This window comes from Filicampus tigris, chromosome 14 (genome assembly GCF_054856515.1).
Source record: "Filicampus tigris isolate MCC_2025a chromosome 14, RoL_Ftig_1.0, whole genome shotgun sequence".
Lineage (NCBI taxonomy): Eukaryota > Metazoa > Chordata > Actinopteri > Syngnathiformes > Syngnathidae > Filicampus > Filicampus tigris.
In genome coordinates, this window is record NC_141230.1 from 8,680,221 (window position 1) to 8,695,000 (window position 14,780).

General features: G+C 40.2%; 2 protein-coding genes across 2 annotated transcripts in view; one reads left to right on the plus strand and one right to left on the minus strand.

Annotated features, from left to right (window-relative positions):
- Positions 1-137: 137 nt before the first annotated feature.
- cln5 (CLN5 lysosomal BMP synthase) lies at positions 138-5,188 on the plus strand. Its single transcript, XM_086051941.1, has 4 exons — positions 138-343; positions 1,684-1,858; positions 1,944-2,169; positions 3,407-5,188. Exons 1-4 carry the CDS (start codon positions 246-248, stop codon positions 3,898-3,900), a joined length of 993 nt encoding a protein of 330 aa, XP_085908067.1. The 5' UTR covers positions 138-245; the 3' UTR covers positions 3,901-5,188.
- fbxl3a (F-box and leucine-rich repeat protein 3a) overlaps positions 4,748-14,780 on the minus strand; it is a 10,851-nt gene continuing 818 nt past the window's right edge. The window contains exons 2-5 of the mRNA XM_086051940.1: positions 13,693-14,065; positions 13,108-13,230; positions 11,873-12,044; positions 4,748-7,328 (exon numbers count right to left, since the gene is read on the minus strand). Of these exons, the coding sequence (XP_085908066.1) occupies positions 6,688-7,328; positions 11,873-12,044; positions 13,108-13,230; positions 13,693-14,064 (1,308 nt within the window). The 5' untranslated portion in view covers position 14,065 and the 3' untranslated portion in view covers positions 4,748-6,687. The remainder of the gene's footprint in view (positions 7,329-11,872; positions 12,045-13,107; positions 13,231-13,692; positions 14,066-14,780) is intronic.

A 14,780-nucleotide genomic window follows, 5' to 3' on the forward strand; every position in this document is an offset into this window, starting at 1 on the left:
ATGTTGTATTCCAACTGTCTCCACGGATTAAGTGTCTATCAGTCCTCATCAAGTGTTTTTTTTTTCATCATTTTAAAGATTTTATTTAGTAAACTTTAGTGTCGAATCTGCCGTTGGTGTTTTCCTGATCGCACTTGAACGCGTCAACAAAACCACGTGACCAGCAGTGCCGAACTATTGAATGTTGTTAGAAAAGAGGAATTAGAGACAGTGGCCACTTCTTGCCCACGTTTTGAGCTTCGAACATGCCTTGCTTGGGAATTCATGTCTGTTTCTTCATCTCGTTGGTGTTTCTTCACGTCGTCAACGCGTTCAAGAATCAAACGTGGCCGGTGCCTTACAGGTAAGAAAATACGAAAGTCCGTTAACGTAAAGTCATGTGACACCGACCCCGGAACATCTGTGCGAAAAAGACATTTATGTATACAGTACTTATTGTAAATTTGATAGTTGACTAAATTGGAAAGGAGAAAGAACATTGCTACACCTTCACCGGCCATATCATTAGTTACACTAGTAATGCAAGAGCTGTATGAACATTTCTGCTTTTACAATGATAATAATAATACTGTAATTATTATAGTAATGCACTCCTATTATTGGCACTGTCCATTTAAAATTATGTTCATGTTTTTGGTTGGAATCTACTTAAGATAATATGTGTCAGTATCGTAGAGTTCTCCTATAGTTACTTGGTCCAAAACAATGTTATTTAGTACAAAACAATGAGGCGGTGTTGGCTCTATGGCAATCACTGTTTCCTTAACAAGCACATTCATTCTCACAGGATTTCTGGAATTGTAAACTCAACTGGAATTTCAGCGATTTTAATGTGATAATTCACTTAAATGTGGGGGAGAAAGCAACTTGCCACAATTTTTTTTTTTTTTGTAGGTTTGGGTTAGATTCATGAAGTGATCCCAACCAGGTTTTGCAGGCTTAAAGTTAACATTAACAGATTTCTCTTAAAGGTGTAATCGTGTTACTATCGAGTACTATCTAGGAAAAATGAGTGCTCATTTTGAATTTGAGAAAGTTGTTTATCTTCAAATCTTATTTCAATACTAGGAAAATAACTTAATACTCAAACATATTTGTAATATTACTTAAAACGTCAGAATTTTTACAGATTCAATTTGAATATTTATCATTTGTATTACTACAATGAAGTCCTAATTTTTTTTAGGAAAAAAAGCTATAAACATACGGTGAATCATAATTTGCTCGGAATTAAGTTCTGAATTATAAGGATTTTTTTTTTTTTCTTGGATGAGGTTGCACTATCACAAGGAAGTTGTGAAATTGTAGTAAAGGTTTTGTCATAAAAAAGAAAAGTTATAATATTATAATTAGAAACAAGTCCAACATTTGCACCCAAAAAAGAAAAGGTAATTTTTTTGCCAGATTTTGCGAAAAATCGCAAACGTTTCAAAGAGTAAAGCTAGAACTTAACAAATGTAGAGGAGTAATGTTAGCTGTTTTTTGGCGGGGTGATAAAGTTATACTACTATGAGAAAATAAGTCATGATTTTACGTGGGAAAATTTGGCAAGTATTATCAGACAAACGTGAAAGAACACATCAAGATGATTATGCAGAAGTTGAGTGGACTTTTGTTTGAGGCACGCTAGAAGCGGATTTTAAGAATGTCTCGGATTTTAAGAATGTCACGTGTGCTCAACAGACGTTTCGACCGCCGTCCCCAAGTGGACGCTTATTGTCAAGCTCTTTACCCCTTCTGTCCCACCGGAGACCAAGACGGCCGCATTCCCTACATGAGGGACACTGACATCATTTCAGTGTATCGTCTGCAGACTCCCGTGTGGGAGTTCAAGTTTGGAGACATACTGGGAAAACTTGTGAGTCCAGTTTGACGGAAAAATAGTGGCAGACCGGTGTGACAACGAGCAAAGATTTAACACATTTTCCTGGTTTGTTTATTAGCACATCATGCACGATGCTGTTGGCTTCAGCAGCGCAGAGACGGGGGCCAACTACACCATGGAGTGGTACGAACTCTTCCAGCTCGGAAACTGCACCTTCCCACACCTAAGACCGGAAGTGTTCGCCCCCTTCTGGTGCAATCAAGGCGCTGCGTGCTTCTTTGACGGCATTGAAGATTCCCACTGGGCACAAAACGGCACTTTGGAGAAAATAGCAGAAATCAGCGGTAAGACTTTTTATAGAGTAATTATAATGACTGAATGCACCCTTATGATATGAAGAATCAACAATCCAAGATGATAAATACAGTATAATGTGATATGATACAATGCATAACTATTACGATACCATGTGATACGGCACATCTGATACACTGTAACACAATGCGATATAACCGAATGCGATGTGACATTTTATACAATGTTATTGAGATTAAATATGATACAATATTATGCTATGCAGTAGGATACAATAGGATGCAATGTGACACGATGGAATAATATGATAAAATACGAAGCGGTTTGATACGGTAAATATGTGCAAAATGATATGATAGGTTGTGATATGATGCTATATGATTGCGATACGATAGTATGTGATATGATGTGATAAGATATGATGCCTTACGATCCAAGTATAACATTACTACGGATAAGTACGTACGTATAAGTAGTGCAACGCGGCACAACATGGTTACAGGATGCCATCATATTGATTCTGTACCATGAAAGAGTAAGAGAAGGTTGTCTCTTGATACACTAAACCTATACTTGTTTATCTTGATACCGCATGGAAAAAAATATCAGACATGATTCACGTTATGAGTATTAGATGTTAGTAGATTGATACTGTACCATAAGAGATCACTGTATTTTTCATCAGCAATAGCAATATTTGCGCTCGCTGTACCGAAAAAAAAATTATATACTGTATTTTATGTACGATCCATCCCATTAAAGATATTTTATGGTGGATTATTAATATTCTAATGAAGAATCAAATTGTACTATTCAGTGCATTATTCGTATTTGATTCTGGTTTATCAACACTTTATTATAAAGGTGTCAAACAGTGTCATTAATCACATTTTGAGGCTGGTATATTGATACTGTATTGAAAAATTATACTGCATGCTTCATTTCATTATAGATTTTTGATGATGTGCCATAAAAGTTAACCGTGTAATTATTGAGCCCTGTATATCATATCAGATTATATGGAAAAAAACAGAGGTGGGCATTCCGTCAGTGATGGACTCCTATTGTGCTGGCAAATGACGGTAAACTCTAAAAAACTGATGGACTATGCACCGATGGAAGTGGGTTTTCATCATAAAAGACAGCAAATTATTACTTTGTTTTAATGGATGTTGGCCTATTAATAGTACTATCAGAGAATGTGATTCATGGTATTATCAATATTGTGTGGTGACATATTGAAAGTGTAAATCATTGTGTGTTCAGGTAATCAGTTTAACGATCTGGCCCAGTGGGTGGTTGACGACAACGCAACGGGCATCTACTATGAGACGTGGACGGTTCTTTCGCATTCGGGTCCCAACGCCACTATGTGGTTCGAGTCATACGACTGCTCGCAGTTTGTGCACCGCACTTACCGCAAGTTGAGCGCGCTGGGGGCCAAACTGTCCAGCCGCTCCCAGACCAACTACACCAAGATCTACCTGTACAGCGGTGAGCCCGTCTACCTGGGCAACGACAGCGCCATCTTCGGCCAGCCGGCGCTCAAAAACCTAGCGACGGACATCCGGGACTTTTACCACGATTTCCGACCCCACCAGTCCCTGGCAGAGTTTGCCCTGAGCATGCTGGAGGCTTACAAGAAAGTGGTGATGGACAAAAGCTTCTACTTCTACTACAACTTTGAGTACTGGAGGCTGCCAATGAAGCCTCCTTATGTGCGCATCCAGTACGAAGAGGTGCCTTTGCCTTCAAACTAATAAGGAAGCTAAATTATTGTTGTGTATTTTATTAAGATATTCTTATGAATCAGACCGTACCACGGGCAAGGATTCAATGTATAGAAAAACAAGAAAGCATTTGGTTTGGAATTTATAATGCAGCAGATAAGCTAAAAATGTCAGATTTCCAGTTAGAATTTTCAACCTATTCTTGATCAATGTTCTTTGTGAAAGCAAAGTCCAATGCGATTTTGACGTCTAATTTGCAGTGCCTAATGACAGCCAGTGTCTTTTTTTTATTATTTCTTGCGGTTAGTTTCCAACCGATTTTCATACTTTCAAGTATTATTGTGGATATGCCAAAACAAAACAAAAAAATCCAGTTGGTTTTTAATCCAACTGAGGTAAATGTTTCCTCTTTTCAGAGATTATTGGAACCAGTTATTTTTCTCCAAAGAACCTGGTTGATTTTGAAAGGTGTAATGAACAATGCTTCAGGTGCCTGAAGCAAATGAGGATCAGATTCCAATCAGTTTTCCTTCTGTCAGTTTCCAACCTATTTTATGGTTTCATATGAAAAAAATGAATTAAGTTTTGAATTGAGCTGAGGTGCACTTGTCTATTAGTCACACATTATTGACTAAAATACGTAACATAAATCTTAAATTTTTTCCTTATCTAATTTTATTTTCCCTTCTTGATTCCTAATCTTGAAAATTACAGGGATGACTGTTTCATAATGAAACCAAAGCCTGTGTTGCTTTTAACTCAAGAATCCCCAATTTACAGTGCTTGAAGCTACATCAGGTGATTTCTCTTTTTTTTCTTTTTCAATGTACAAGTTAAATATATGTGCGGAGGTATGAAACGTCAGACGCGCAAAGCGTCCATTCACAAATGTTTATTAGCAGTAGATCACGTCCAAAAGTCATGTTCAAATCGCAAGTCAGATGAGCGGTAAAGCAAAGATGATGCATTTCAGTCAACACTCAAAAGCAACTCACTGGATCAACTTGTCAGCACAGAAAACTTACTTTTTTGTTACATATTACCAAATACAAGCCAATAAAAAAAATGTATGGTAAACTACTCAACAACAGCAAATGAGAGCTGCTGTCCAATCATTACACATTTATTTCTGTACCGTCATATTGTGTTACTCTTACTTTGCATCTCATTCTTCATGCCACTTACAGTCCAATCTAGATGACCTTGAATGGCTTTCATTTACCATACTTCGCATATTTGATTGTCCTGAAGGTTTCTACATTACTAACCATTTTTAATAAGAAACAAATAAAGCTGTATATATTACTTTCCTTTTAAATCGCCTCCCCCCCAACATCTCTTATGTTTATGTCTCGACATTGCTGATTATAAATAAGATTTCTGGGGGGAAAAAAAATATATACCTTGAAGGAAACTAGACGCTGCAGGAACAGGAATATTGAAACGGGGTCCTCGGTTTTAGGCAGTCCCAATACATTTGCAGATCCGTAACACTAGTTTGCGCAGTGGCATACGAATACAAATCAACAAGGCACGATCAGTTACTGCCAAACTGTTTTTCATTTGTTTTATATTTATGGCCTACAATTGATTTTCATAGACTATAAATTGCACTTTTTTTCATAATTTGCCTGGTCCTGAAACTTAAACTCTGGTGTGATTTGTATATCGTCGGAGCGAGCAATGTTACCACGCTTGGCTCCCTCCTGTGACGTAGACCGCTGAGACTGAAAACATAACAAAAGGGGGCGGGGCAATTTGTCATAAATCTAATCACAAAAAAAGACCTTACATCACGACAGTCTTTTGGGGGGGCACTTTAGTACTGATGTCATTTTTACATGCAAACCTATTATATAAGTGCCAATGTTAAGCTCACCCAAGTATCTCTTTAACAAGGCAGGTACTGTGCAATGGAAATGCGGTATAATCGACAGCGATAGAACCCTGACACGGTGGAATAAAAGAAATCCAAACATTTCTATGTCATCGCAATCAAACGCAACGTTTTATATACAAATGCTTTTGACTTCCTTCTTTAAGGGGGAAAAGAAAGTTTCACTCATCTGAACTTGCTGATAGGATCGCGATCTGAACTTGCGATATTTTCTTACACCACAGCAACCCCACGTTGGGTAAGGTTTATGAGGCAGGCGATAATGGGGGGGGGGGGAGCAGAATGTACAGTTGATATTAACTACAAGAATTTGTTACGAAATGCACCTGAGCGACCACAAAAGCGCGGCCAAGTTAGAGCAGCTAAAAGCCGACCAGTCGACTATTGGCGGGTTAGAAGCGATCTCAACTACGCCATATATTTCTATACATGTACATGTCTATACCACCGCTCCGCCGACTAAGATCATTTGGTATTGACATAAGGTGCTTAGGGGAAACTCCACCTGCACAAAAACCAACAAAAGCCAAAGAAAAAACAAAATCATGGGAACGAGCAAGAAAATGAAAAAGTCCACTGCCGATGGACGCTGTACAACTTCACGTGACAAATACAGACGTATATACACATTTCTCTCTCAGATCCGGCCATTCTAATTCCAATTGCGGTGGCGATCTGCAAATTCATTCGAATAACCCCACCACCCCCCCCAACTTGATGCCATGTTGGCCATTTTAGTGCTAGTGCAGTTGTGCGCTGATCTCCTTTTGGAAAAATGTCCTGCGGCCGTGCAGATACAAAGAATCCCAATGAGCTCTGTAGTTGGACAAGGCATCAGCGGGTTTGTCCCGGTCGTGGGCTAACATTTTGTCGTGTCTTTTGTGACTTTGGGGTCCACCGCAGTAGTCGTCATCGTCCTCCTACCAGGTGGGCATCATGTCCGGGAACCAAACCCTGCCTAGGTGCTTGGAGACCTCCCAGTGGATCTCGTCCAGGGAGTACTTGTGGTCGGGGATGAGCACCTCCTCCATGATGGAGAGCTGCGAGAGGCGGCGTCCACACATCTTGACGAACTCCACAAAGGCGCTGCAGGACACCTCGCACTCCCCCAGGCCGATGGCTGACAGCTGCGTGCAGCGCTTGGCAATGCGGATCAGTTCCTCGTCTAGCGGGCGCAGGCCATTGGCGCACACCACCAGTTCCACCAGGCGCGGGCAGTGCAGGCCCACGCGGCCCAGCACATCCTTGCTGACAGAGCGGCCAAAGTAGAGGTGCGTGACGGGGATCTCGTCGTTGAAGAAGGGCACGAACTCGTCCTCGTACAGGAAGAAGTACATGACCAGGTTGAACTTGGGCGAGTGGCGCACCATGGCGTCCCAGCTGCTCTTCTTGATGCTGTGGAAGTGCTGGCCCGGGTTCTCGCTCACCACGTCGATGCGCAGGTGCTCCAGGTGCACGTGCTTCTCTGAGGACAGGGCCAGCAGGAGCTCGTCGCTCAGGAGGTGGTAGTTCAACGCCAGCTCACGCAGCCCGTGGCACTGGTCCGCCACGCACAGGATCCCTGAAAAACAATCAGTGACTTTTCAAGAACTACAACTGTCGCCAAGAGAACTAAGAAGAAAAAAAAAACTCTCACAACAAACCAGTGTTGTTTTCGTCAACGATGACAAAAATATTTTGTTAATGCCCCTTTTTTTCCATGACGATGACGAGCTAAACGTGGCTCTTTGACGACGAAAACCTAACGTACATGAATTTTCGGTGATGGGACGAGAAATTGTTAGCGCGCGGTCCGTCAGACGTTCAAAATTTATGACATCCCTTCCTATTGTACACGTAATCTGTCTTTCAAAAAATTGCAACGCCGGTGCAACCTATCCTCGTTTGGGCACGCCCACCGCCGGGACAGCACGCGGAGCGCACGCATCGCACACACCGGCGCAACAAAACACGAACAGGTCTGCGGTCATTGGTCTCTGCTCACGCACACTGACGGACCTTTGACGGACCATGGCGACAGTGACAGCCAATGGGCTTGGTGGTCGTAAACGAAGGAAAGATATGGACGTACTTTCTGTACAACCCAGCAGAAAGAACAACACAATGCATTGTAGACGGCGGTGACGGTGAATGTGGCCACAAACTAAGTGGAAAGAATGACAAATCTCAAGCGACATCTGAGGGCTCACCACGCTGATATTTTGTCCCAACTCACCCTGTTAACATATACTGTATACATTTACTTGCACTCTGTTATTCAACAATCGGCTTGTGATCAATTTCATTGTGCTTGAAGTTTTCCACGTAACTCGTGGCGCAAATGGGCTGACTTAAGGCACAAGTTATTTTGGTTGAGCTAACGTCAAGACTAATGTCAATTCATTCACTTGTTGTGTGTAAAGTCAAATATTAAAAGTAGATTAAGGCAGTGGTCCCCAACCATTATTTCTACCACGGACCGGTTGGTCCGCGTTGGTGTGTGTGTGTGTACAATAATAAATGCGAATCAACAGGTTTTTTTATTTCACCAATATTGAATGACTCTTTAGCCTTAGCAATGTAGTTAGCCGCCAAAGTACATTTTTGACAAATCAGTTAAAAAATGTATGCCTGTATATACGAAACCTTCTATGCCTATTTTTAACTAAAACCTTTTTGAATTTTCGTCAACTAAATTTACGAAAACTAGACCAAAACATATTTTGGGAGTTTCTGTCGACAAACCTTTTTGAGTTTTCGTCGACTAAAACTATCACTAATAGGAATGATTAAATGTGACGAAAACTAATAAGCATTTTCGTCCAAAAGACTAAGACTACATCTCAAATGCCTGCTGCTGTCAGGTTAAGACATTAGTTATCTTAATATGAAAAGTGCTTCCCGTTTCTTCAACGCACTACTCTAGTCTATCTTTTATTGTCCCATTCATCATTCCCACTAATCCAGCAATTTGAGGTTGGCAAGCACCATAATTCTCAGATCAATGTGAACTACCACCCCTATCTCTAACCGCAATTTGGTTAACAAAATGGGTCCCATTATCATTGTACCGTATGTCTTCTAGAAATACCATACCTAGGGATGATATCCCTGCAAAAGTGCCTTTGCCACCGTCAACGCGTCTGGATGTTTGGTAGGGAATAGCTATATCCATTCTGAAAATGCATCTACGATGACCAAACAATAGATATATATATTTTTTGCCTCCTCTTGATTCAATACAAAGAAAATCATGAATAATTCGAAATGGATATTTCGGTAATGTGGTACGTGGCCTCAAGTTACCCTGTGCATTGTGTCTTGCACATGTCAAACATGCCCTACAAGCATGCGCTACAGAAATTCTTGGAATAAGAATTAAAGTCATAAGTAGTACAACATGAACTTATCAGGATCATTCAACATAGCAGCCCATTTGTATAGATTTCTAGGTAAAATAGGTCTGCTGTTTGGTCACATAGATCTGGTCATCTGTTAATGTTTCGCCAATGTTTTATTTACCTATTTTTCTTTTTTTTTTCCCCCTCAAAGTTCTTGTTTAGCTTCAGGACTGTGGTTTTTCATGTTTCAAGCAAGTTGGGACTAGATATGGAAAAAGCTAAAGTTAATAAATTAAGCTAATAAAGCTAACAAGCTTGATAATAATAATAATCCAACACATTAATCATAATATTCATTATTATTCTTACATCCCCCCTGTTTTTATATAATATAAAGCTAAACCTACAAAGCTAATAAATCCAAGAAGCCTAATCATGAAAAATCTAACACATGAATCATGATGTACATTATTATTCTTACACCTGCCAAAAACAACACTGCAACAAACCTTAGGATAGGGATCGAGTCCTGCCACGAAGAACAAAACGAAGAACTCCAAGTATTTATTTTGACATATTTACATGAATTTTCACACAGTGACACTGCATCCTGCAATCACATAATTATATGACATCTGTACCAGTGACTAATATGATGGATAAACTACTTGGTCGACAGTGGCAATAGTTTCCAACTCAACCTGGCGAGTGTCAGGTGGTGATTCATCAGTCGACTAACATGGTATGTATCGGTATTATATGTATTTGGGACGAATCGCGGCAAATCACAGCAGCAAGCTGCTGCTCTTATAATAAGCATCATTTGCTTACAGCTTAAATTCTTTATGTACAAACTAATCATGAAGACAAGATGATAGTACATTCAACTTGTATTAAATTGCGCAACTCAAGCCATCATTCCTGACATGTTTATAATAAAGAAGCGAGTTAAATTGATGGCTATACACTGGCCTTAACATTTTTAGCTGTAATTCTTTAGTGCGTTTTGAAATTGAACCAGAACTATACACTATGCAGAGTTGCACTAATACAGTGAAATTATCTATGAATAAAAAAAAAAGAACTACTTGTATACATATTTCATTCTTCTTGGGCACCAAGACTTTTTTTTTTTTTCCCAAACGGAAGGTAGTGAAATCAGAGGAGTAAATTGGGCAAATGCTCTGTGCTAAAGAAAACTAAAATAAACTCTTGTATTGGTTTTTAATTTTGTGTTAATTTAAACTTTATCAAAGAGGTCTTGTTATTCTTTCCACTAGTATGCATAATTAAAAGTAGTAAATTGATCTACACAATCAAAATGTGGTATGCACCTGTAACAAAAAAAGAAAGACCTTTTTTTTGCACTATAACATCGTATATCACAACAAACTTAATTATGAATTAACAGCCAAAACACACAGAGTTTTGGCTGTTAATCAACACGAGTTTACTGAATAATGGCTGCTTAATCCATAGAAGATGCTAAAACGTGTTAGCGTACCAAATAGGAGCGTTACATCAAACAACACACCTTAATGTGTGTATCCTAACTGCAGCTAGCTTCTAGACAACTGTTCCTATGTCAGATATGAAATCAGGCATAAGGCATAACTTGCTTCCTTTTTTTTAATGATTGGGCCTGCACATCGTGCTGCCATGAAAGGCAGGTTTGCATTGTATTGAGTATATTTGGTGAAATGCGCCGTAACATTCGGACTCTATTGCCAACACCAATTAGCCCTTACAGTGTAAGGCTTACACTACTTTACCCACAATGCTTCTGTTTACATCCCCCGGATTACCACCACTGCGCATGTACGATGCAGATAGGAAGTCGGCCAGCGGGAGAAGAGCGAGACGCGGCAGTCTCGAAAGAAAAATAATGTGCCAAATAAATAAATACATAAATAAACGACGCGTCGCCGATTAAAATTGTCGTCGTTTTTGATCGGCGACGTCGTCGTGATTAGTCGACTAATCATGGCAGCCCTAACATGTATTAACTGGATTATTAAGAGGAACATAATTCTTTAGCACTGTAAATTAATATATTCTACCGACCTAGGTAGGTTATGTCTGTTATTGTTAAGTGTTGCCGTTGAAGGCTTGTGGCATATACAGGAAAGTCATGCTGTGTTACTTTGAGCGCTGAGATGTCCGAGTCTGTGTGGTAGCTGTTCGATGTGAATCGCGGCTATACAAAAACTGTGTTTTGGTTTTTAATGAACATGAGTTCGCTGACTAGTGCCTCCATAATCCACAGTAGTCACTATAATATGTTAGCGTACCACAACAGGACATGCGTGCGGCATTCCATCAGATGCATATGGTTACCTGTGTATACTAACAACAGCTAGCTTCCAGACACCACTGTCCTTATGTCAGAAAAGAAATCGGGCATCAGCCGCAACGTGCTTCCTTTTAGATTCTTGCTTATGACCACCGTGCTGCTATGAAAGGGAGGTTTACATCGCCTACTAAAATGAATTGTTAATGATTTTGATCGTCGTAAAAAGTGAAAGAATGAACACATGAAGGATGCTCACAGAATTATCATTAAACTATTTTTTTTGTTATTGTATTATTATTTAAATATTTTTATTAATTACAAATGTATCTTTGTTTGTCTATCCATGCCAGTGGCATATAGTGGTAGGCAGAAAAACTAAATGTTCTTCCCACTGGATGACAAAAGGTACAATACACAATAAACCTGTGTACCCACCAGAAGTGAGAGTAAGTCACATATGTGCAAGTCACAAGCAAGTTTCAAGTTACGTACCTGCCGGTGAGACGTGAGGGCAGCTGCTCATCTTGAGCAGCTTGAGCGTGTCGCTGTTGTTAGCCACCAGCACCTTCAACGATGGGTCGTCCACCGGCGTGTCGTCGATCTTCAGCGAAGACAGTGACTTGGAGTTGACGAACACCACTGTCAGCGCTGAGATGAAGTGTGACTGGATGGACGATATATAAATAAATGATTGCAGGCGCCAAAGGTTCAAACAAAACCAATGTGATATTTGAAATGGATAATGTGACACAAAATGGAAGTCAGCACATGAGTAAAAACTGATTTCTGGTTAGCGATGGCTATTTTCCAGAACCTCATGAATCTGAATTTGATTCTTCAGGTTGCGTTTCAATTCAATAATGATATTAATGAATGAATTAAATGTTCCGACAATTTCAGTAATAAGCAAAAATACCCAAATAGGAGGAAATTTTGACATTTTTAAGTATTTAACCCTCACATTTTTTAACATCTGAAAATAAAAAAGTGCACGTAACTTATTTCTGCATATGTGTATAAATGTTAAAAATAAATACATTTTGCATAACATCAAAAAAAAAGTAAAGTGCATGTTAAATTAATCGTTTCTTTACACTCAATGAAACGAGAACTGATAATTCCCTAGCCGTCAGTTGCTCACTAAGTTCAACCCATCACATGCTAAAGGCATTATGTATGCCACCTACAACATCATCAGAACTGCTGTCTTCAACTATGGACACTTCGGGATGGCAAATTGCGAAAAGGGTTTTTTTAATTGTGTTTTGTGATTCCAATGTCTGTACAATCTTCTTAAATGGCTTTTCTTCCCCCCCATGACAGTGTGTGGTTGAAGGTCCTTGCTTATGATCGCCCGCCATTCGATTCGAGTCCCGATTCAGAGGATTTTCTGAATCAATATTGAATTGTGAGGCAAAGTATTGCAATTCATTAACGAATCAATATTTTTACCCACTCCTATTGCTGGTTACACACCATGTTCCAAATTATTATGCAAATGATATTTCTATCTTATTTAATAATAAGATAATCGGTGCAAATGACACTCAGCATAATTGAAGTCATCAACCGGTGGAGAATATGAGTGCTTTTACTTAATGTTCATATTGTTTCATCTCTGGTAATTAATAAATACTCGTTGTCAAGCCAACATTCTCCCTTCTGAAAAGCTCAAAATAAACTTCCTTACAAAGAGTAGGCGATGGATGTTTGCGTGTTAATTATACCTTTGGGACCTCCATGAAACTGGGCCTGGCTGTTGAGATGAGTCCTAAGGTCTTCAGTGAGCAGTTCACCAACTGTGAAAGAATGTCACAGGCCGCTTCTGCAGACTCAGTGCTGCTGTCCACCTGGCAAACACCATGTAAAAAACAGGTGTTAATGCGGAAGTCAACCCAAACATATATTTTTCAAGAATATGTTCCCAGCAGGCCCACTAGTTGAAACGGCATTCTGATTAATTTTGCGTTTGTGGAATATGAGTTAAGCAGCAAAATGCACTCGTTTTCAGCAATGTAAGGGGGCGGCCATTTTGTCTTCTGTCGACTGAAAATGACATCAAAACTGCTCACAACGACCAATCACGGCTGACCTGTTTTCTGAATCATCCCCAGAGATGGCTAACGAGTGGATTAACACTTGTTCCACAAATGCAATATATATCAGAATGCCCTGTTTCAACTAGTGGGCTTGCATAGAACATATTCTTGAAAAAAAAATGTTTGTGTTGACTTGAACTTTAAAACACAGATCTGTTTTTACTTTTAGGCCTCATAAGTATTTCAACCCATGCCCAGGGTTGTCGCTCGCACCTTGAAGCTGACATATTGCAAGTGGTTGGAGTGCCTCTTGATGATCTGCTTGATCAGGTCCGGGTGCGTGGCTTTCAGGTAAGAGCTGGCTGGCTGGTTGAGCTCAAACTCAAAGCAGCGCCACAACTCGGGCATGTGGAACGCCTGGTTCCAACCGCGGCAAACCTGCGAGGCGAAGGCCCGGTCCAGTAGAGGGAGATACTGGAAGATGTGCAGCAAAAGCTCCTGAGGCAGACGAGCCCAGTTGGCATCTAGCGAGCCGTCTGCATCCGACGTTGGGATCGACTGTTTCCGAACTTTCTTGCGAGCCTCGGGTGGACTCTTACTGGGGGAGCCGTTGCCCTCCTCCTTGGTGCCTTTTATCCTCTTCATCCTGAAACGTGACAGTTACATGTAAACAAAACAGGCTACACTGCAAAATAGTCAATATGAGACATGCTAACAAACAACAATGGAGGAGAACAAAGCTCTCCTGTATTTCATCCAAGTGGTGTGACTGGGGGTATCCAGAAAACAGAGTGCTGCAGCCATGTGAACACTAAAGCAAGGTGGATGCAGATTGTAGAGTATAATACTGCAGTGGTACAGCCAAGGCAGAAAGCAGGCTTAACTTATTCATTGTGAATAGGAACGGGTTAAACTTATAGTTTTTTCACAGGAACAGGTTGAACTAAAATTGACATAAGTATTGTTTTAATTTGTAGACATGTGTCATGAAAGGTGGATTGATGGCGATTTTACCCACGAGAAGACAGAGCAGCCAGAATAATGGACTGTTGCAGCAAAGTGGAATATATGGAGCAGGGGTGGGCAATTCCGGCCTTCGCCTGTTTTCCATCTGTCCCTGCTGCAACACACCTGATTCAAATTGTCATATAATCAGCAAGGTCTGCAGAAGCTGAATAACGATCATTTGAATCAGGTGGGTTGCACCAGGGTGACATACAAAACATGCAGGACACCGGCCCTCCCTGATATGGCGCATACAATTGCATGTGAGCATGTGTGTTTATTGTTGTAATTTCTATCCATGGATCCTTAATTGCAAATTTATGTCAATGTTATCCAAAAGGAGACCGCGCTACTTC